Here is a 22,267-nt window from a genome sequence, read left to right as displayed (position 1 = left end):
ACTACAACAATATGCTACCTTGGGATCCTTTGCTAATCAGCATGGAATGCAAGAACGCCATTGATCAGTTCAACCAGGATGGAAAAGATCAGCACTAGCCAATATGTTAAGGCCTGGTGAGGAGCACTCTTGGGTGGGGGTTGGGAAGAAGGTTTGCCAGGGACCAGTAGTATGCAACAGGAGAGTACGTCGGCCATGGTGTCGAAGAATCGGGCCTTGCCATCCACAACAACAGGGATTGGAAGGGTACAACATACCATACTTCGAGTTCGAGCTAACGGAGCAGAGCTTTGGCATTGTTGAACGTTTGCCTTGCCTCTGAATGGCGATCGTAAAATCAGGATAAATGGAGATTGTGGTGGGGGGGAAGTGTGGCTTTGATTTAGGTTAAAGCAGACACTGGAGTGTCAGGCAGAGTGGCATTTGAATAATCAAGTCTGGAAAGCACCATGGTCAGTATGAACTTCATGTCTAAAGTTGCATGGTTGACAAAAGCCTATGAAAGGACCTAAAAAACTACTGCTCCAAAGCACGTTTTCCCAGGTCCCCTTCTTATAGCAATACAAATGAACTGATGTTAAATAACAATTTTGAAACTCCATAATATTCTGAATAGGTGCAAACATAACACTGGGGTGTATTTAACAAACATTAAAGGTTTCAAAGACAACAGCTCTAAAGAAAGAAATATAAGTTTTAAGATTACCACAATCAGCCAACAAGTGGGACCAATTGGTCACTTGCATATTTAACTGTATCTGCTTGTATCGACAGGGGTAAGATGGAACAAGACAGTGGGTATAGGCCTTGTAATAAGCACCCCACCATCTACATATCCTGGCAAATGAGGGTTTGCTTTCAGAGCTTTGATATTGTTTTACAAACGCTTTTTGCATTTTATTTTATTTGAAATGTCCAGTAACTACAGTGGGCAAACCTAAGAATGTTTCCTTGAATTGGATCTAATTCTTATATTTGTATTTTAGCTGAAAATGAGCTGGTGTGCTAACAGCAAACCATATCTAAACATATACGATTCCATGTAAATAAAGGAAAAATAATGTGAGTGACTTTGTCAGTTTTGCTGCTGAAAGCCCTTGAAGGGGATGGGTCCAATACTATTAAGTAGAGAAAAGTACACCATTTGCCTACACCAGAAAATAAAAACATAAAACTATTTTTTAAGACCATTTTACTTATTTATTCGCTATAAAAAAAGAATGAATTCTCAAAATGTGTACAGCAAACAAATGAGTAGAGTCTGACAAGATTGAACTGTAACTAATGGTAAGAGGAGCATTTTAAGACTCTTGATTTGGTAAAATTGACTTTTTATAAACAAACATCAATAGGCTTACCATCTGCAGCTTGAATGATGGGGATCGACCTATAGGATGTCCAACAGGGCTGAAGCTTCCTGTAAAGACAGTGCACAATCAGACTGAATTGTTAGACAATTGACATCTATATCATCTATTTTTATCTTCAAGAACGAAACACCACCCAAATGACAAATAACAGCAGCATAGCACTGAAAAGTACACTGACATTTCTATTTGAAGCACAATGGCTTTTTCGTGAATTGTCCATCATTCAATGCAAATAATAAAATGTACGTAATGAAATACAAAAAAACCCAGAAAATGATATACCTGTCCAAAACCTGACCACAACAAGTATTTGCAATGCAATAGGTCTCGCATTTACACAAGTTTAAGCTATTGGCATTGTAAATGACAATGCCTTTTATTTATGTTTTAAAAAATAAAATAAAAATAAAAGGCATTGCTATTTGCAATGTCAATAGCTCAAACTCGCGTACATGCGAGACTTATTGCATTGCAAATGCTTGTTAGATTAGTGAGTAGAAACACCCCCTTTCAGCCCGCGTGGCAAATTAATTTAACAAACAAGTGCGGCCGCTAAAGTGAAAGCAGACCGCGCTGCAAATAAAAAATAAATTGTGCCTACCGACTTATGAGAGAGACCGTGTAACGCCACAAGTAAAAGATCCAGTCCTCAGGGGAGGTAACAAATGGTGATAGGGCGGTAACATGGAGGGACTAACAAGCCTCATTATCAATCGGAAGCCAGAATTTACCAAGGACAATGACACCAGTCAATCAAAAATATGGACAGAGAGAAGGCGAGGCTTCCACAGCATACTCGACTACTGCATCCCTCGTAGAGCGAGCAGCGCATGTGTGCTGCCGCTAGGCACGACCTACAAAGCATAAAAATTACAACTATAGTTGAACCCTACTCTGTGGACATTCACCATATTCTCTGTAGCACTAGGCTAAAGGGTAGGAACCAGACAGGGAACAGATGGAGGAGACGGTTGGTCATGCAATACCGAAATGAGTAAGTGCCTTCTGTGAATATCAAAATGGTAGTAAGTTTAGGATTTTGTCTTAAGTTAGTTCTGTGAATCGGGCCAATACTTTCCATCATAACTGTCCTTTAGTGGACTATACAATTCAGTAAGTGTATTGTTTTCAAAGCTAGCTCGAGAGAGTGGCATCCTTGCACAGCAATCTACTCTCTACTACTTTGAACCTACTTATGGAGACAAAAGTCCTGTTGTTGTATATTGCACAAATGAGGAAGGATTACTAACCATGGGCTCAGTGAAACTGCTATAGAGGTTAGAGGAATTAGTTATCAACAGGCCCGGGTGGGCGGACTAAACATGGGCTCATCATCCACAACTGATATGGATATGAGGCACAGGTGGTCTCGACAGGAACACGGGCTTCACTGTGAGAAGGTCAGATATAAGAGAGGGTTCATTCCTTGAGACTTGGGATCCTGAGCCTGCTGTCTATGAGTTGAACGATATCTGAGAAAGAACATAACTTACCTGGGACCTGCTTCCATTGTGCACTTGGGCAGGGAGACCAGAGGCTCCCTGTCTCCATTTCTAACCTCCACCTGCATCCCCTGCTGGATCAGGTAACTTCAGTATGCAATCCGCTGCTGACCAGCGATGGACTGTAAAGGTCACTGTTGTCATTTTTCACCCTTAGCTGACAGGGAGTGAGTTAGAAGTCCCCAGAAGTGAGAAAGTCTTGTCATGTGGATCAGTCATCCATCGCGGGGGCCCAGAATGGATATTCCTTCGTCAATTAAACTTTTTGTTTGGACTACAATTAATGCCAAACTTATTTTTCATTATTAGATATTAAAAAGTGTTGTGATCGAGAAATGTTGCCTGCACATCGCGATAAGTGTACACCAGCTTATGGCTCGTTATAGCAAGTTGTTGATTTTTGTCCCCAGCTCAGCACACAGACAGTTGCGCATATGGGCTGGAGGTAGTTTCGTGACACTGATGGAGAACCAGTGTGGGCTCTATGGTCTCAATTAGCACCCTGTGTGCACCTTATTTACCACGCGTGACTACTGTCAGTTTACCAGGCTGTAAAAGACTGACAGTGGGATCAGTAAAATCAATTATAATGGCAGAGCAGGTCTTTTTCTCTGTTGTTGCCCCAAAGAGTTGCCTACTGGCCTCCCACCTTTATAAAGCTGTCTGCCAGGCCCCTGTAACTGAGTCCTTCGCTCATCCATGTGGGGACATGTGTGTCTTGTGTGTACCCATATAAATGTGTCGAGAATAAAAGTATGAAGTGCACGTGACACAGGAGGCAATAACCACATGGTAATCCATTTTGCATTTGCTACATCCAACTGGTAATTAAGATGGAGGGTTTGATTGAGTTCAGAAAGCTGATGTGAACTGCAGTGCTTACTGTCAGAATATTCCAGAGATGTTTTAGTGGGTCGGCCTTTTTGGTGTGGAAGAGAGGGGGTAGAGGGTCCCTTTTAGGTAATTTCCTCTGTCCTTTCGTGGCCTAATGTACACTGAAAGGGATACCAACCCATCCCACCAACCTCCTATCTCCCACAGGTATACAGGCAGTTAAGTGCAACAGCCTCCCTTTCTTCTGACACGATACTCCCAAGCTCCACCTAGCGCCTTTTGACAAAGACATCGGTGGGAGCAGTATGAGGGGAAAGAGCAAAAAGGGAATAACTGCCCAGAACCACTCACTGACTGTTGGAATACACAACTATGGCCTGAAACTTTACTATAAAAAATGGGCAGAAAATTTCAGCCTGGCTGACAATTATATCTCTACCAGAATTCTTGGTCCCACATCAGTGGCGACTAAGGAACTCTTCTGTGCTCCATGGTTGCTGTATCCACTAACAATTCCCCTTTACAGGTTCAGGATCAGCGCCTGAAAAGTCTGATAGTCTGCCATGAGATGCGGCTTTGAAAACTGCCTTGAAGGAAAGAAGGAGCTGCCTGAATGGTGAGAATGGGTATTGAAGGTGTCCTCGCAGCACAAGAGCTCAGGTGGCAAGGAACTGGAAAGCAGATGGATCCCAAGAGGACGTGCACCACTCACAAAGAAGGGTGAGGTCTGGGTGACCTGTGTACCTCTGTAGTGTCTTACCCATGGAAGTGCCAGAGTTACAGAACTATTAATGAAGAACCTCAAATTGCTTAGTGTAAGATCATGCAAGAGGGTAGCGTACAGAAGCGAGAGAAGTTGAACAACTTTTAACTGCAGTTGCACCAGATGTTACTGTGATGAAAAAGGAAGGCAGCCTATGCCATTGGATTTCACCGACTCATAAATGCAACTTGAGTGGGCTCCTAGCTTTGCCTGGGTGGGCAACATTGTCTGGATCCAAGGACGAACCTATGAGGCAGGTCTTACCTGACTAAAAGCAGTGCAACCGAAACATAGCTACCGGTACTAGCACTGCTCAAAATTCCCGGACAAAGCATATGCTGGGATGTCTACTGCAGACCTCAACCACGGTTGACTTGGACAGAGAGAAGAGCAGCTGGGTTAAGATTGGTGAGCCATGCACTCTATATACAACCTTGAGCAGCAAGGACGCTGACCAATGGCCTGCAATAATCATCCCCAAGGACATAATGGTACAGTGACATAGTGACCTCAAAGAACAGGGGCCAAACCACATAAGACCTGTCCTTAGGGAATAATTCAGACTGTCCTACAGATTAGTTACTAAATAACAAACATATTGCTTACAAAGCCCTCTGCTGAATATGTAGAGCAATTGCATTGTGTTAGTATTAAAGTACTTTTTGTTCTTTTTCAAAGTAACTTACTGGCTTGACAGTCGTTTATTATTTGTCATCAGATCCATTATTGAGTCTCTTGGACTGCTCAACCTCACTATCCAGATGGTCTAATCATAAAGGGTAGTACTTGGCACTCACTTATGGACTCAATAGTTTTCAGACCCAATAATTCTAGGCCTGGACTACCTTGCAACGAGAACTTGGGTTATTTGGCCTAGCGTTGTGGCCAAATCTCAATCAAGGCCTTAGTGTAAAGTTATAACAAAATACTCGGAGGAAAAACAAATTAGGAAGCTTCTCGGATGAAAAAACAAGCAAAGGTTCAGATTGAAGATGAAATACCATATGAGCCTACATTTGAAAATCAGAGGGACAATTGGCAACTAGAAATGTCAAAGATGTGGAGCGAAGGGGCGTATCATACCAAGAGGAAGGTGGTGTGAGTGGGAAGAGGTTTGTGTTTTCTTATGCCCTGAGCACATTTTGCTGCCAGGTGTGACATTGCCCTGTGCATATGGATTACATCTACATGCCCATTTGGGCAAGTCTTTACTTTCTAAGGTAACATGTGATAAAAACCCCAAGCATTTTTTAGAGAGGCATAATGGGAGCTGTTCACTTTGACCGTATGAGCTGCCCACCACTACCCTGACCCAAATTGACTGCCACCCCTGGCAATGCCTAATACCATAGGAGGGATTTAATTTCAGAATGGATGCAGAAAATGCTTTGAATCATTTGTATGATCTCCCAGTATGCCACACTATTGTTAGGGTGATGCATTTATACGTTTGTTTTTGCAATTTGAATGAAAAGCAGCAAGTTGCATTCGCAGGATTGTTACCCATTGTTATATGTAAGAAGCTTTATACTCCTATTTTTGCTTTGCACACTGGTATTTTCAGCCAAGAACTTGTTCAAAAAAAAGAAAACCCAAAATTATAAGTGGCAGAATTAATTCACAAAGCATGGCTGGGTGGGCAACTCACCTGCCTGCTATGCCAATGCTTGTTTTCGTTTTGTAAAACATTATTACAAAATGGCCGCTCGTATGTGCACTTGTACGCAAACACACAAATGGCCATTTAACAAAGTTATACAAAAAACATTCAAAGATGCCACACATACATATACATAAGAGACACATTCTCAAACTGGAAAGGCACGGGGAGCAAAAAAAGATGGATTTAGGCCCAGATCTCTGTACTGGGGTGAATGTATGATATTGTTCTGCATTCTGTCCATCAGTTGTTTTTTTTGCACACATACATACAAGCATGCACATGCATAGGTGGTTATATTTAAATGGGATTCACTGGAGATAAAACATTTACAAAAGGGTTCCACTTGCATTAGGACAAATGCATATACATAGTCAGCGTGTTTTGATCTTAATGGGTTCTATTTGTTTGACCCGTAAAGAGCAAATATTACAAACTGGCTCCTTGGACCAGAACTTTGTCAATTACCAACAAACTTGTGCTGATTAAGAGGCATATTTTCAATTAGCATGCAATTTCAACTCAAAAGTAATTTGCACCATCACAGCTGGATGGCTGGGGCTTTATGTGAACCAGTGGACCGTAAGAGCACTGCTCCCCAACCTTCCGAATATCAGGCTTGTGATGGACTTTTTGTCTTTCCTTGTCATATCCCACAGGCCCCCGCGTCTGTGACAGACTGGGGACAAAGAACGAGACCCAGAAAGAACCGAGGCACAAATATAAGTTCATAATAGAGAAATAGAGATACGACTATTGATTACAGCTTACTACACACATAGTGACATTAGTGTCGTAAGAAAAAGACCACCTTAAGGGTGCCCTTGTCTTAAACAAAAAAATCGCATGCATTAAACTAACGTTGTGCACACAACACCTTTGAAATATTTGGAATTACTCAGAAACGCTGGTGAAAGCACATCCACAGCTTCATAAACGCGTCTGCGGGCACACTGCATACACCAGCACTTGACATTGCAGAAACACCTGTGGCCCTGCGAAAGGCACATCAAACACTGAGCAACCACACCACAACTCTGCCAAAGAGAGAATAGTATAAATAAACAAAACAGGTCTGACACTCACAGAGAGGCAATCAAGACAGTTGCTTCTAAATCACCGGCAGCTAAAATCAGAATGCAAATAAAATCCAAATTCTTTTGAAAATCTGGACCAGTGAGTGTGTTTGCAAAGTAGTTATGATGTGAGGGGAAACGCGACATTTACAACAACCCGATATATTGTCCTGGCTCCAATATATAGAAATTATTTCCAACATTTCGAAACTTAATTATTTGTGTTCTTGTGCAAAGCCTGTATGTACACTGCTCGCGGGCTTCTTCGGACCGCTGAGGGAGGAGAGCACAGTAGAGAAAAATAAACTGGAATATGTTAGTTAAAGTGGGGCAGTCTAAAACCAACAGGTGTACCCTAACAGGTGGATCCACAGGGCTCTACTTATCTTCCAAAGCATAGAGTACGAAGTAGGAGGTGGAGCGATGAGAACTGAAGCCTTGAAATAAGGGAGGAGCCTAGGATCAGGCAGGAATTTCTAAGCAGGAGAATCGGTCAGAACTTCTCAGCATGTGAATGGTAAGGTTTTGTGTGTATTGCAGCTTGCTGAGGGGTTGAATGAGGGCTCTTTGTAGATATCACTGCTGTAGTCTAGGCTAAAAGGGCCAACACAATCCTGCTATGCATCAGTACAGGGGTGTGATTCCTACGACAGTATTTGGGAACGGGGCAGAGTTCATTTAGGCCAAGAATGACACAATCGATGGCACTTCGGGTTCTTATGACCGAACATCAGGAAATCTACTTTAAATTCAATCACGAAGAAGCAGCAGACAGGCATCTAGTTATGTCTGTACCTTAGGTTCTCCAAAATGCTTTGGCAACCACCTTCACTCGCCGGTACTGAGGTGCCACACTGCACTGTCAGCAGTTTGAGGCCGGTTCCATCAGGGTCATGTACATGTCATTGAAATGATCTCCGGATACAGAGCCTGAGACTTTAAAAAGCAACATAATGTAGGAGCCAATCTTCACCAGGTGGCTGCTGCTGGTTAAGGAAGATGTAACTTAATTTAGTGCAGGCCCCATCAGTGCCCATTGACTCCTTGACGAAGAAAAGCAGGATGCAGTGGCCGACTGTGCTGAAAGCCGTTGAGGGAATCAAGCAATGCTAGGTTTCTGCCATAATCGATTCAGGGATGGTGGCTTTAGGGCTGTAGCGAGGACAAAAAGTCAGACTGGAAGTCATTCTGTTGTTCATGAATTTGTAGTTGGGAGAATAGAAATGAGTTGACCGCTGTTTTAAGGGTTTTGCTATTTATGGGAGGACCAATATAATTCAGAGATTTTCCTGAATCTAAACATCCTTGTTTCAACATTTAAATATGGGTCTGATGATAGTATGGTTGACTTTGACAATGACTTCGCCATGGCTAAGTGATGAGTTAGGGTAAGAGGGGCACCTACCAGAAGGTCACGCTTTACTGCTCTTGAATTTATATTGGTATAATTGGGCATTTCAGTACTGAATCACCTTTGCATCTTGTCAACATCTGATTTATGCTGTGGGAATATTTAGAGACTATTTCCAGGGCTGGTGAAGAATTGGTAGGTTCTGGGAAGAAGCTGGTGTTGTAGTGTTGGGCCAAGGGCAAGAACGGGCTGCTTCTGTTTGTTGCAGAGTTGTTGTAAGGGATCTGAGCAGAAGGTGCTGCAGCAGAGGTGTGCCAACTTTTTTTTCCAGTGATGCAACTCTGACAACAGTGTCTCTTGGCTCTTGGAAGGGCAAGCTTGAAGTTCCATCTCTAGATGAGTAGTCAGTAGAGGATCTGGATTGACTCCATCTCCTTCCAAATGCTCTACAACATTATTTCTGTGCTTACGGTTGTCACTAAACAATTGATGATCTTTGTTTTGTTGCACAGCATTTAGCATTGAGGTGGCACCATATTAGAGACAAAACGAGCAAGTTATTTATCTTTGGTAACACGTTATCTGGTAGAGACGTAGACTAGCTGCAGATTCCTTAACTTCTTAATTCTCCCCAGGCGCCAGACATATATGACTCCACTGATGTCACAACCGGAGTTAAAGTCATCACAGAGTCGTATGACGTTATTGCCCGACGCGTAGAGGTACAGCTGAAAACTTTTCAGATCCAGTCTGGCGCCTGGGAAGAATTCAAATTTAAGGAATCTGCGGCTAATTGTCTCAATCAGATAATCAAGATTTTGAGTGAGTACCTATTCATGCAGACAGGCAACAAACAGCTAATCAGTGCTATATACTTTTGGGTGGAGGCTTCAGAGTGTGCGTTACTGACGTTTCTAAATGAGTAGGGTGCTTCTGCTGGGGTTTGGTATCTGGAATGTTGTGGTGATTGACAGCCTTGTTAAAGAAGATCAGTGACTATTCTGACCATGACAGCAATTAACATCTTACTTACCTTTGGTAACACTCTTTCTGGTGGATACTCTATCCTACCACAGATTATCATCTTTAGAGTATTTCCCAATCACCAGAATGGATCCGGAACTTTTAATAGCAGTGCTATAGCGTCAGGTGGTGCCATGCAGCTCTAAGATGAATTTGTTGCACCTGAAAAGTGATGGAGCGGAGTCGCATATAAGCGTCACCTCTGCATGCTGATGACAGTTTTTTGCTTGACACTTTCTGCGCTCTTGGGTGCAGAGCACAAAACAACTGGATGTGCCACTGCACATATCTCTATCTCAGGGCCCTTTGAGAAGGTAAAAAAAGGCCACTCTACAGAACAGGGAGACAGGAGAGCAGTGAGGAATCTGCCGTTACATTGAGTACGAGTGCTACCAATGGTGAGTAACGTCTTCTGCTGTAAACTACTACTTTTTTTGTTGTGGTTTTCTATAGTGCGAACTCGACCCAAAGGTATCAGAGTGCTTTACATGAGCACCAGTTGCATTACAGACGAAAACATTTATTTTTTAGGCACGGGGAGATTAAGTGATTTGCCAAGAATCACAGGATGTTTGAGCCTCCCGCCAAACGTGAACCCGGTTCCCTAACTTCAAAGTCGGCCGCTACAGCCTTTAAGCCACATCTTTTCTCCTGCAGATTCTAATTTGGAGGACTCTCAGCAAACTTCTTATGTGCACCTTATCTTTCTCTACCCCCCCAGAACCTCAAAAAAGCTGACCATCCACTCGATGGTCTTTGGTGCGATCAATGTAAAAGCTTCTGTGTCTTTTGAAGTCCAGCCAATGGAGTTTCTGCTCCTCTTTCAAGGGATGAGGTGGAACAAAAACATTGGGATGGTGATTGATTGCCCAACGTGAACAGGAGTCCTGAATTTTGGCTAAAAGGCCACCCAGGTCCTAAACACCAGTTTTTCTGTGACAAAGATGGTGTAGGGCACTGCAATGAGAGCCGGGAGTACATTAGCATGACAAGCTGAAGAGATGCTGTGAGAAGTTGGCCTGGCATATGATGTCCACTATTCTAGTGGGCACCCAGAACCAGTCCAAACGACCCTTATTGATGGTAGGTTTAAAGTCAACCTTTAAAGAAAGCTATCTCAGTGATAGCTGTGGAGAGCAGCCTTCAGGCTAAGACTTGGAGGCGAGTTAAGCTAGTTGTTTTACCAATTATAATCTATTGAATGATCAAATGAAAGCACACCACACAAGGTATATATCAAATATAAATGTATTTATTATAAACACAATCCCTCTCGACTCTTTATGAGGTCAGAGGTAAAAGTACAATACAAGGAACTTAATCGGCATACGATAAGTTGCACAGTATACGTTATGCCCTAGGTGCCTCACTAACAATATACTAAAATAGTGGTATAAGAACAACGTGAGGGTTAGAAAGCAGGCCTAGGGCCTGTAGAACCGCTGGGGCTACCAGGAACCACCCAAGGTAAGGCCACAGGAGGCCCACGGGGGACGTGTGCAGTGTCTAAACACAGCCGCGGATCACCATTGACTTTATATGGAGAACGAACAAGTTATAATTTTAAAGATTAAGGGCACTTAGAGGTGAACTACGATGGAACCCTTAAGACTAGGACACTTCGGGAGTCAAGACCCACAGGACTACCGGAGTACTTGTGTTACCTCACCCAGGGAAGCCGGTGCATAGGTGTCTTTTGGTGTCGGGTTTCATCGTCGTTTCCTATGGAGAGCTGCAAAGAAATGCTGCAGGCAACCAGAGGAAAAGTGTCCGAGTAGATCCAAGAGTGGATCGGAGCTGTGAAGAACCTGAAAGCAGAAGGGACAGTGTCTGGGTCACTAGTCAGTGACCAGGATGCCAAGGAGAAGATGCCAACCAATGTCGGGTGTTTTCAGGTGAAAGAGGTGAAGCTTGATTCTTCAGCCACAAGGACCAGGAGGCGTTGACGATGACCTGGAACTGTATTCAAGCTATCCCACGAAGGATGTCGAGTGCTGCAGCGTCAGAATCCGGATTGGACCCAACAAGCCTTGGCAACAGCAACCCACGCAAGATGTTGAGATTGGCTTCGGTTCAGACCAGCAATGTCTGGAGGACACCTCCTTTGGAGGGGAGTCAGAACACGTCTGAAGCAACCAGGAGAGCTAAAAAAATCAAGGACTGTCCTTCGTGGGGTCTCACTAGCCAACGGACTAAGAATCGCGAAGGGGCCTCGAGCTGCAGTGTAGAAAGGGGACTCACGGGTCACTCGTGGAGTGCTGGCCTCTGTACTTCGGTGCAAAAGGTGCTCCGGCAGGGGCTTCAAATACCCCAATGCACAACTTCGGAATACCTCGGAAAGTAGGTGCAGGTAAATGCAGGATGTCCAGGAGTTCCGGTCCCACATCTCTCCTGTCAGTTACGGGTCTCAGCTTTGCTGGGAGCTCGGGTTAGCTTCAGAGATGTTTGGAAGTCCATGTCCTGTGTCGCAGATTTTTCGGGATCCGGTGGGAGCCTCGAAAATGCAGACTGGGAAAGATGCTGTTGTTGCCTGTTTGAACAGGGTGTTCCTTTCTTGACCACAAGGGAGATTTCTTCCGTATTTCAGTCGATATGGAATGTCGAAGATCCAAGATTAATGCTGTAGAGCTTCGTTCAGGGTAATCGAAAGTCCTAGGGACTGGGATCCTATTCTTATAGCAAGTTTAGGGTTTGGACTAACTCTAAGGTCCCTCCTATGGGTGGAACTGGGGAGGGGGTGGTTACACCCCTTCCCCTTTGTCCAGTTTCGCGCCAGAGCAGGGGGAGAGTGCTCCAGCAACCGGTTTGAACTGGGAAATGCATGGAGCACCTTGTGTGCCCCAGGCAGTGTCTGAAAAGCATTCACTGAATGCAACCCACCCTGCCTCAATACACTAAAGCCTGTCTGAGGAGGTGCTAGCACCTCCCTGGACAGGAAACCTATTGTCCAGGCCTCCTCTGCCGGAGTTTCGTCCAGCAGCAGGAGGGCAGACTCTTGACTGTGGCAGCAGCATCCATGCTGCTGCCACAGTCATGTGATGCTGGGGCTCTGTTTAACATTAACTGGGTTTATCAGGATGTACATGTCTTCTCCCTCTAGAAGGGTGGAATGCTACCCCACCACCAGAACTGGTGGGGGGGGGGGTAGTATTGCAAAGTGTTTGACACCTTACACTACATGTTTTGATCAAGCCAAACCAAAGTTAGCATTAACCGCAAGAATTATAATGCACTTAAGAGTATATGGTATGGCTATATCATAGAACAGCTATAAGGAATTGGTTCCGAAAGCTGCAGAGGGGCTCAGCTCATGCTAGGACACCCTCTCACACAAAACCAAGCACTCTACCTCCAGGATTGTCAAGACCTGCCATAGGAGTGACTTACAGGTTACTATGTGTCTATATGTAAAGGTAGATAAAGGTATACTATATCTAAGTATGGGGTGCGTATACCACCTTACCCAGGGTGCAAGTGCAGACCTGTGGTGTCAGTTTGGAAGGCTAACCAGGGGTGGCACAATACATGCTTCAGCCCCTGGAAGGTCTCTGGGGTCCCGATGCCCTGGGTACCTAAGGTACCATATACAGGGGCTCATAAGGGTGACCCAGTAACCAATCTGGTATGTACCTAAAGTACATGGTAACAATTTAGAGAGAGAACAGATAGGCTGTGGCTGTCGACTCAAGGCGAAAAACCAGTGAAACACAACAAAAAGTGGGGGTAACCATAGCAAGCAGACCCTACTCTCCTACAGATGCCACTGAAGAAGACAGTTTTGAAAGTCAGAAGATGGAAGGAGCAGCTGTGCATTGGCTCGAAGGGAGTGCATATGAGGAACATCAGGACCAAATTAACATCAAACTGCAGCATCATTTATGGTTTGGGATGGAACCGGTGTCAAACCTTTCATAAAACCATATCACCTCAAGTGACTTAAACAAGAGCAGCTTGTCTGGCAAATTTAAAAAGGCCAAAAGGGCCAACAAATAACCCTTAATAGTGCCCACTGCAAGAGCCTGCTGGATCGAAGACAAAACAAACAATAAAACATCCAACAGTTTTGCTTGTAAGAGGTCTGTTTTGCAAGCTCCACACTAGTCCACAACTGTGTCCCAGATTCTGGCATAAGCGGACTTTGTAGAGGGATGCCTTGCTGAGAAGATGGCATTCACAAGCTATGTGATGGAGTGAATGCAGTCAACTGCCATAGCTCGATCTCTATGCCTGGAGGTGTAAGTTGTGCAGACTTGGGTGCCCTGCTGCTACGAAAAAAGATTTGCCTGAAGCGGTTGCCTGACCAGAGGATAGATGCTCATGCCCAGACGTTACAGGTACCACACTCTCTTAGCCCAATCTAGAGCCACTAGGATGTATTGGGACCTGTTGTTCCTGATATTCTTCAGAACTCAGGGCAGGAGAGGTAGAGTAAGAAAGGAGTAAAAGGAGTTCTGTGCCCCACTCTAGTCTAAATGCATTTTCTAGAGAGTGAGTTCTTGGGAACTACAACACAAACAAGTTGGCGAAAAGATCCAGCCAGGTTTCTCCCCTCTTTTGGAAAATGCTCTGTTTCACTTCAAGGTGCAACCACTTTTCGTGATTTGCCATGCACTAATGGCTGATCTTGCCCACCATGGCATTTAAATATCCCACCAAGTTGTTCACGATCAGGAAGATGCCCTGCCCTGATGTTGCAGTACCACATGCCAGAGACTGGAGCACTCTGATCTCACGTTTCCAAGACGAATACCCCAACCCAGAAGTGATTCATATGTCACCACCTTCAGCTCTGGGTAGAGAAAAGAGAGGGGTCAGGGCCAGTTTGTGGTTGCTCAGCCACAACTGCAGATCTTGTGCTGTCTCCTCTGAAACCTGAATGGCGTCTGGTAGTTTTCCTTTGAACTCAGCCCACTGGTAGATTTCCTTTGAGTTGAGCCCACTGACCTTTCAGATATCACTGAACAGCCTGCATATGCCACCTGGCGAAGTGGACAATCAAGATGCATACTGCAACTAGGCCAAAAAGCCTCAGAGCTGCTTCATCAAGATCCAGGGTCATGGCTGAAATGGTAACTACACAAAATATCGAGTTAAAAATATAGACTTACATAAATATCTACTTCAAAATATAGAATGGACAAAATATCGAATGGACAGAATATAGTCAACAAAAAATCGAATTTAAGGTAAGTAATTTAATATCGAATTTCATAAATATAGAAAGTCAAAATATCGAAGTATATAATATAGGTATTAAATAAATCAAATTTGTATTAATATCGAATTTTTTAAAGTGTTTTGTATGTTAGTATATGTGTGAAAAGTGTATATTTATTTTATAATTTATTTTAAGTAATTAATTTTATGTTATTTAATTTATGTCTAATTTAATTCTGTAGCGGGTTGTGGGTTTATAGGGGAATAGGGTGGGAAGTATTTTAATTAGAATTAATTAAATATTAACATTTATTTATTGGTATTTATTTTGAATTAATTGTTAATTATTTTTTATTTGGCAATTAATAAAATGTTAATTGGCAATTAATTTTACTTAATTGATTAATTGATAATTATGTTAATTTTATTAATTTATTTTCCGTAGCGGGTTGTGGGTGTATAGGGGAATAGGGTGGGAAGTAATTTAATTATAATTAATTAAATATTTTATTTATTTATTGGTATTTAACTTGAATTAATTGTTAATTAATTTTTAATTGGTAATTAATTAAATTTTAATTGGTTATACATTTTTACTAATTGATTAATTGATAATGATGTTAATTTTATAAATGTATTTCCCGTAGCGGGTTGTGGGTTTATAGGGGAATAGGGTGGGAAGTAATTTAATTGTCATTAATTAAATATTTTAATTTATTTATTGGTATTTATTTTGAAATAATTCTTAATTCATTTTTAATTGCTAATAGATTAATTGTTAATTGGTAATTAATTTGTATTAGTAGGTAATGCATTTTAATAATTCATTTTTATTTGTATTTTTAATTGATTAATTATTATATTATATTAAATTGGTAATTACTTTTAATTAATTTTTTATTGGTATTAATATATACATTTTTTTAAATAATATATGAAGTATTTACTTATCCTACTGTTGCACTAACTGGAGTGGGAATAGTAATTTTTACCCCTACGCTATCCAACGCTTTCCCTACTGATGCACTCTCTGGAGTGGGAATAGTATTTTTTACCCCTACGCTATCCAACGCTTTCCCTACTGTTGCACTCTCTGGAGTGGGAATAGTAATTTATACCCCTACGCTATCCAACGCATTCCCTACTGTTGCACTCACTGGAGTGGGGATAGTAATTTTTATCCCTACGCTATCCAACGCTTTCCCTACTGTTGCACTCACTGGAGTGGGAACAGTAATTTTTACCCATACGCTATCCAACGCTTTCCTTACTGTTGTACTCACTGGAGTGGTAATAGTAAATTTTACCCTCCCGCTATCCTACGGTAAAAATATTGTATATTTTCTTATTAATATTATGTTAATATATATATATATATATATATATATATATATATATGTATATATGTTTGGAAAAATAAAATTGAATTTTTTTAAAACTTAAATTAGTTATTTTATAATTTTAAGGTTATTTAAGTAATTTTAAGTATATTTTAGTTAAGTATTTTTAATATTTCATTAATTTTAAATTATTTTTAAGACATTTATAAAAATTCGATATTTTGACTAACTATATTTTTTTAAACAATATTTTTGATTCAATATTTTTGTACTTACCTGTTTGTAGAAAGGAATTCGATATTTCTGTATTCGATATTTTATCCTCGATATTTGTGTAATTCTATATTAGTGTAATCGATATTATGTCAGTGATCCGGCTAAAATATCATCCTGATACAACACAAATGTCTTGGATTAGTTGAGATGGAGGAAAGGCCCTGAACTGCGCAGTGTGAAGAATAGCTCCTATAATAGGAAGCCCCTGCGAAGAAGTCAGTTGTGACTTTGGTTCGTTGATTGAGTCCCCCAATGATGTCAGGAAGTTTGCCGTTGAATTGTGGTAAATATAATTTACCGGTCTATTTTTCCGTATAATTACTGACAAGTAAAAGAATAGCTCAATCAAATGAGAGGCAGAGTCCGGGGTGTCTGAGTCATACGGGCTTTAATCGGGATGGCTCGAGCCATGGAAATCAATTCCATCAATACAAGGGTTCGGGGGTATATGCAATGATGGCAAAAAGATGTCAACGATTCATTAACAGTACATGACATATATAGTAAAACTGTGCAATAGTAATGAATACAGTAGGCGTGACAAGTGAAAAGAATATGATAAGAACACATGTGCGTGACAAACGTCACAGAAACGTGTCATAAGTGGGTGGATGCATAGAGAATTCTGCAGAGTCAGCTGAAACCTATGACCTGGGTGCGCGCGCAGCTGATATGACGTGTGATTGACGTGTATCTGGGGAAAACTGAGGGCTTGACTTTAGCACTAGTAGGGGAGACAAAAGTCTGGCATGTCAGATCGACCTGTTCCTGTAACATGTCTGATATCATGTGTTTGGGGGAATGTTTAATCTGAAGTAAAAGGTCTCTCGGGCAGAGGCTATTCTAAACTAAAATGCATATGTGTCTAAGTGCAATGCACGGGGCCATGGGCCTACCATGGTAACGGGAGCAATGAATTACATGAAGGAGACAGGAAGGCTTGGCCCTTTGCTCTGTAGCCGGGGATATGTTTACCTATTTCACTAGACTGGAATGTGTTTTCGAGGAGGCTGAACTGGCTACACTGATAACTTGAAGGCAAAATACTGTTTTGGCAGGCAGGCCAGGCCGAGCCAGGCACCGCTTCGCTTGGCAGGAAGTAAGGCAGAGGTCAGGGATGCATCTCCATGCTGCAGCTTTCTGAGGCAGAGACAAAAGTGGTTCGAGGGCAGGAATCAGGGCCTAGCTCGGCAGAGCCAGGAAAAACGTGAAGGTGCACCATGTAAAGACGTTGGCAAGGCATGGTTAGGAACTGAATTATCAATCCATTCATGGTGGATCTGATAGAGGACATGTTAACGTTGGACGCAAATGTATTTGCGTCTTCAGATTCGGTTGCGGAGGGAAGTTACATGCACTTTAAACTCGTACATGGAGACGTTGGGGTACACGTTAGGGGACATCCCTGACCATAACATTTTCAATTACCTCATTCCCTCCTTGTCCCCTACGGACCCATTAGGATATATCTATTTTCATGAGACCATCTATCTGTTCATATAACATCATCTGCTCTTCTTTCTTTATTCGGGAATGGGAACGTAGACTTGAGCGGGGAATACAAGCTGTGGCGCACAAGCCGCAAATCGCTGGCCCACATTGAAGACACAAACAACAACTGAATACCATGGCCAATATAATCCCTAGGAATGACAGTAGCTTCCATCCCCAGGCTGTTATTACACTCCAGAGCCAACCGGACCAAGTCCAGGAGCCTGGGTTCTGATGTATCTGATGGGCAATTTCGTGAAGTCTGGTGATGGCCTTATAGACTGATGGCGCGTTATTAGGAATAAACACGCAACAACTGGATCCGATGACTCTACAAGCTCCGCCCCTATCGGCCAGGATGACGTCAAGGACAAGGCGGTTCTGAAGAACAACAAGTCTTATAGCAGACTGTTCCTCTGTTAAGTTGCCCAAAGCGGAAGTAGTCTCATTCACTACTGCTTCGAGAATTCTGGTTAATTTGCGTATCAGTTTACTATTTGAGACAGTGCCTAAATAAGGAAAGAATCCTTTATTGAAATCTGTATATTGTTCCATGCGGTTTCAGTCTGATCAACTATTGGGAGATCTCTCTTGTGTCTAACGAGATTGAGGCGGGAATTCCTGTGATAATCAGATGGGGCTAGGAAAACTGGTGGCAATAGGAATGCAATGAAACAAGTACCATCCCAATCTAGAGGTAAACGTACATAAGCTGTATGACCACAAATGAAATAGGAATGTTGGGAAGCTTTGAATGTAGACTTGCCTTCATCACTGAATTCGACCACAGTAGTACAGTCACTATGGCCTAGATGTACTGAACCATTCTTTCTGACGCATAATACACCTTTTGCTGGTAAAACTGATATAGATGGCAAGTCTGGACTAGTTTCTGACTGAACATTTAGAATCATGAGGTTAAGTGTAAAATTACCTAATCCATACACTTCATTTTCTAGATCGGTCCCTGTCATTTGTGGAAGACCTTCTTCATCTGGGAAACATGCTTTGTTCATGACTGTGTTCAGATTTCCCCATATCCATTTGCCTTGGGAAACTCTGGATTCAGTGTCTAAAGAGGATATTAAACTAAACCAAGCACCACAGGAACCATTATGTGTAAACGTGTAAGGAAAGAGGGGCAGAGCTCCCTTGTAATTCTGATAGGGAGGGAGTCGGCCACATATCCAACAATTAGTAGCATTGTTGATCTGGTGAGAATGGTGTAACATACGGATGAATGTATTGTTGCGCAGCGCAAGCCGATAAGACAATTCATGGGGGGGTAGTTCACTAAACGTGTGCTCTGTAGTGTCATTAGAAAAAGAATGTGCAATGGGAAAGTACATATATAATATCCAACTGATGCAGATTAACGTAAGACTCAGAAAAAACATAATAAGTAACGTGCAGATACAACGGCTTCGGAGATTTTTACAATAATTTCTTTTCTTGATCTCCTGTCTATCTCTCTCTCTATTGGGGTCTAACTTGTACATGTCAAGAAACTGTCTAACCGCTTCACCCAGGAGGGGACTTAAACAATTAAACTGTCTGACTTACTAGACCTCAACTTCATGCGATACTCCTGCTGAGGAGTTTTCTCTACCAGGGGGAGTTTAGTATCAGTGTCTGGAATGTGGCAGGGCTGGGAATCAGTCTTTGGCGGAAGTCCATAAAATCGTTTCACATGGCTCGAGTGGAGCCAGCCTTTTCTTCCTTCTAGTTTCACCGCAGTCCTGGTGGTCAACAAGACGATCTTCGGTTCCTTCCAGCGGGGCTCCAGAGGGCTTGACCTGTCAAAATTGCGGACTACGATGACGTCTCCTGGGACCAGCTCATGCGGTTTCACCTCGGTGTTGTCTGGAAAGGCTGCCGCAACCTGTGAACGACATGATTGTAGTGCAGACATCAAGGAAGCAAGGTAATCTGTCAGCATAATACTGTCAACATCAGTTATTTTTCGTGGCATAGGCATCCCCCACATATTAGGAGGCCTACCAAAGACCACCTCATACGGGGATAGCCCTGTCCTAGAATGGGCTACCATTCGCATATAAAAGAGGGCAACTGGCAAAGCTACTATCCAATCTACGCCTTTCTCTTTACACACTTTGGCAAGACGTGTTTTCGGAGTCTGATTGTGTCTCTCCACGAGACCTGCTGCCTCGGGATGTCGGACACAGTGAAACTTCCATTGATAACCTAACAGAAGTGAAACCTGCTTCATGAGTTCGGACGAGAATGGCTGACCATTGTCCGAATATACGACACGGGGCAAACCGTACCGCGGGAAGAATTCACGAACCAACTGCTTGGCAGTGGTCGGAGCAGTGTAATCTGGGACGGGATATGCTTCTGTCCATCGGGATAGGGCACATACAACTACGAGGACATATTTAAAACCTCGGCATCTGTCCATCTGGATATAATCCATCTGGAGGACTTCAAAAGGATGGTCGGGAGGATGAAATCCACCTCGCTCCACGGGAATACCTTTTCCTGGATTGAACTGACAACAGATCATGCAGGTACGCACTTTCTGTTTTGCTGCTGCTCGTAAATGCTTGTTAAACCAGAGGTTCTGTAAACTGTCTAACATGGCTTTCTCTCCTAAATGTGCTGGACTATGTGCAGTGTTGATGATAACTTGAACCGTAGAGTCGGGGAGAAACCATGTGGTCTTTCCCTTCGTCATCCATCCCTGTTCAGTCTGGACCCCTCCTTGTTCAGTCCATTTCTTTATTTCATCTGGAGTAGCATGTGTCTGTATGTCAATGACATCTTGTGTGGGGTCCCTAACTGTCATGCAATGTGTCAGTGAAGATACGTCAGTCTTTGTCATATCAGTCGTATGAGTGTGAGTCTGGGCTGTATGTTTCGCTGTTCGATCTGCCAGGTCGTTACCCTGGGAAATAGTGTCTGTAACTTTTGTATGTGCTTTGCACTTCACGATGGCTATAGCTGTAGGCAAATGTATTGCTTCCAACAGAGCTTGGATGAGGGGACCATGCTGGATTTTGGCTCCGTGAGAGGTCAGGAAACCCCTTTCTTGCCAGAGGACACCGAAGTCGTGTACGACTCCAAATGCATAACGTGAATCTGTGTATATGTTTACTTTAAGGTTCTTGGCTCGTATACAGGCTTGGGTCAGAGCAATGAGCTCTGCTGCTTGAGCTGACAGGGTGTCAATGCGATGTGTTTCTAAGACTTCGGTTTCAGTGGTCACTGCATATGCGGCCACTAGTTCTCCTGTACTTGTTCTCATACATGAACCATCCACATAAAGTGTCAGGTCTGGATCGGGTAATGCAACATCTGTCAAGTCTTGTCTGGGTTTCGTGATTGTGTTAATGACCTCCACGCAGTTATGTGGAGTAGGATCTGTTGTGCTCGATGGTAAAAGTGTAGCAGGATTTAGCGTATTGCAGCGTCTGATTTCTATGTGTGGTTGGAATAATGTCAATTCGTAACCTGTCAGTCGTGCTATGGTCAAGTGCTGAGTCTGTGTTCTGTTTAGGAGAACTTCCACAGAGTGTGGAACCTGTACTGTCAATTGATGTCCCAATACAATGGAATCACTTTGTCTGATTGCTAGAGCTGTTGCTGCAACTGCTTTCAAGCACGCAGGCAAGGCCTGTGCTACTGGATCCAATGTACTCGAAAAATAAGCACACGGTCTGTGTTTGTCTGCTTGAACCTGAGTGAGAACCGATAGCGCTTTGCCATCGCGTTCTGTGACAAAAAGTGTAAAAGGTTTGTTGTAACATGGTGTCGCTAAAACAGGTGCTTGACATAAGGCTTTCTTTAAGTCATCAAAAGCTTGTGTATGTTCCTGAGTCCATGGGAGGACAGACGAAGACGCTGCCTCTTGTGTTGTCAACTGTATAAGTGGTTTAGCTAGAAATGCGTATTGGGGAATCCATTGTCTGCAATAGGAAGTGAGTCCTATAAAGGCTCGTACTTCTTTCTGTGTCTTGGGTTGTGGCAGATGTGCAATTAACTGGATACGATCTAGTGTCAACTGTCTCCCCTCCTTGGACAGCGAGTGCCCAAGGTACACCACTTGCTGGGCACAGAATTGTAACTTCGAAGGAGACACCTTGTGTCCCTTGTCTGCCAGAAAATACAAAACTGTCAGTGATGCTTGTTCACATTCTGGTTCACTTCGGGCGGTGATCAATAGATCATCGACATATTGGAGTAGGGGAGTGTTAGGAGGCATGTGAATACTGTCGAGTTGTCGTTTCAATGCTTGGCTGTAGATGCTGGGGCTTTCTGTGAATCCTTGAGGGGCGCGTGCAAATTTGAAGCTGCGGCCATTTAAACAGAATCCAAAAAGGTACTGGCTTTCCGGATCAATGAGGACACTAAAGAAGGCGTTCTTGAGATCGATTACAGTAAAGAACGTCGCCTCTGAATTA

General features: G+C 42.9%; 1 protein-coding gene across 1 annotated transcript in view; it reads right to left on the bottom strand.

Moving 5' to 3' along the window:
• Positions 1–660: 660 nt before the first annotated feature.
• The window catches only part of AHI1 (Abelson helper integration site 1), a 665,760-nt gene continuing 644,153 nt past the window's right edge, over positions 661–22,267 (bottom strand). Inside the window, exons 20-21 of the mRNA XM_086925781.1 lie at positions 1,359–1,417; positions 661–675 (exon numbers count right to left, since the gene is read on the bottom strand). Coding sequence (XP_086781907.1) covers positions 661–675; positions 1,359–1,417 — 74 coding nt within the window. The remainder of the gene's footprint in view (positions 676–1,358; positions 1,418–22,267) is intronic.

Source organism: Lissotriton vulgaris, chromosome 6, assembly GCF_964263255.1.
Source record: "Lissotriton vulgaris chromosome 6, aLisVul1.2, whole genome shotgun sequence".
Lineage (NCBI taxonomy): Eukaryota > Metazoa > Chordata > Amphibia > Caudata > Salamandridae > Lissotriton > Lissotriton vulgaris.
This window is presented reverse-complemented; position numbering and strand designations above follow the sequence as displayed.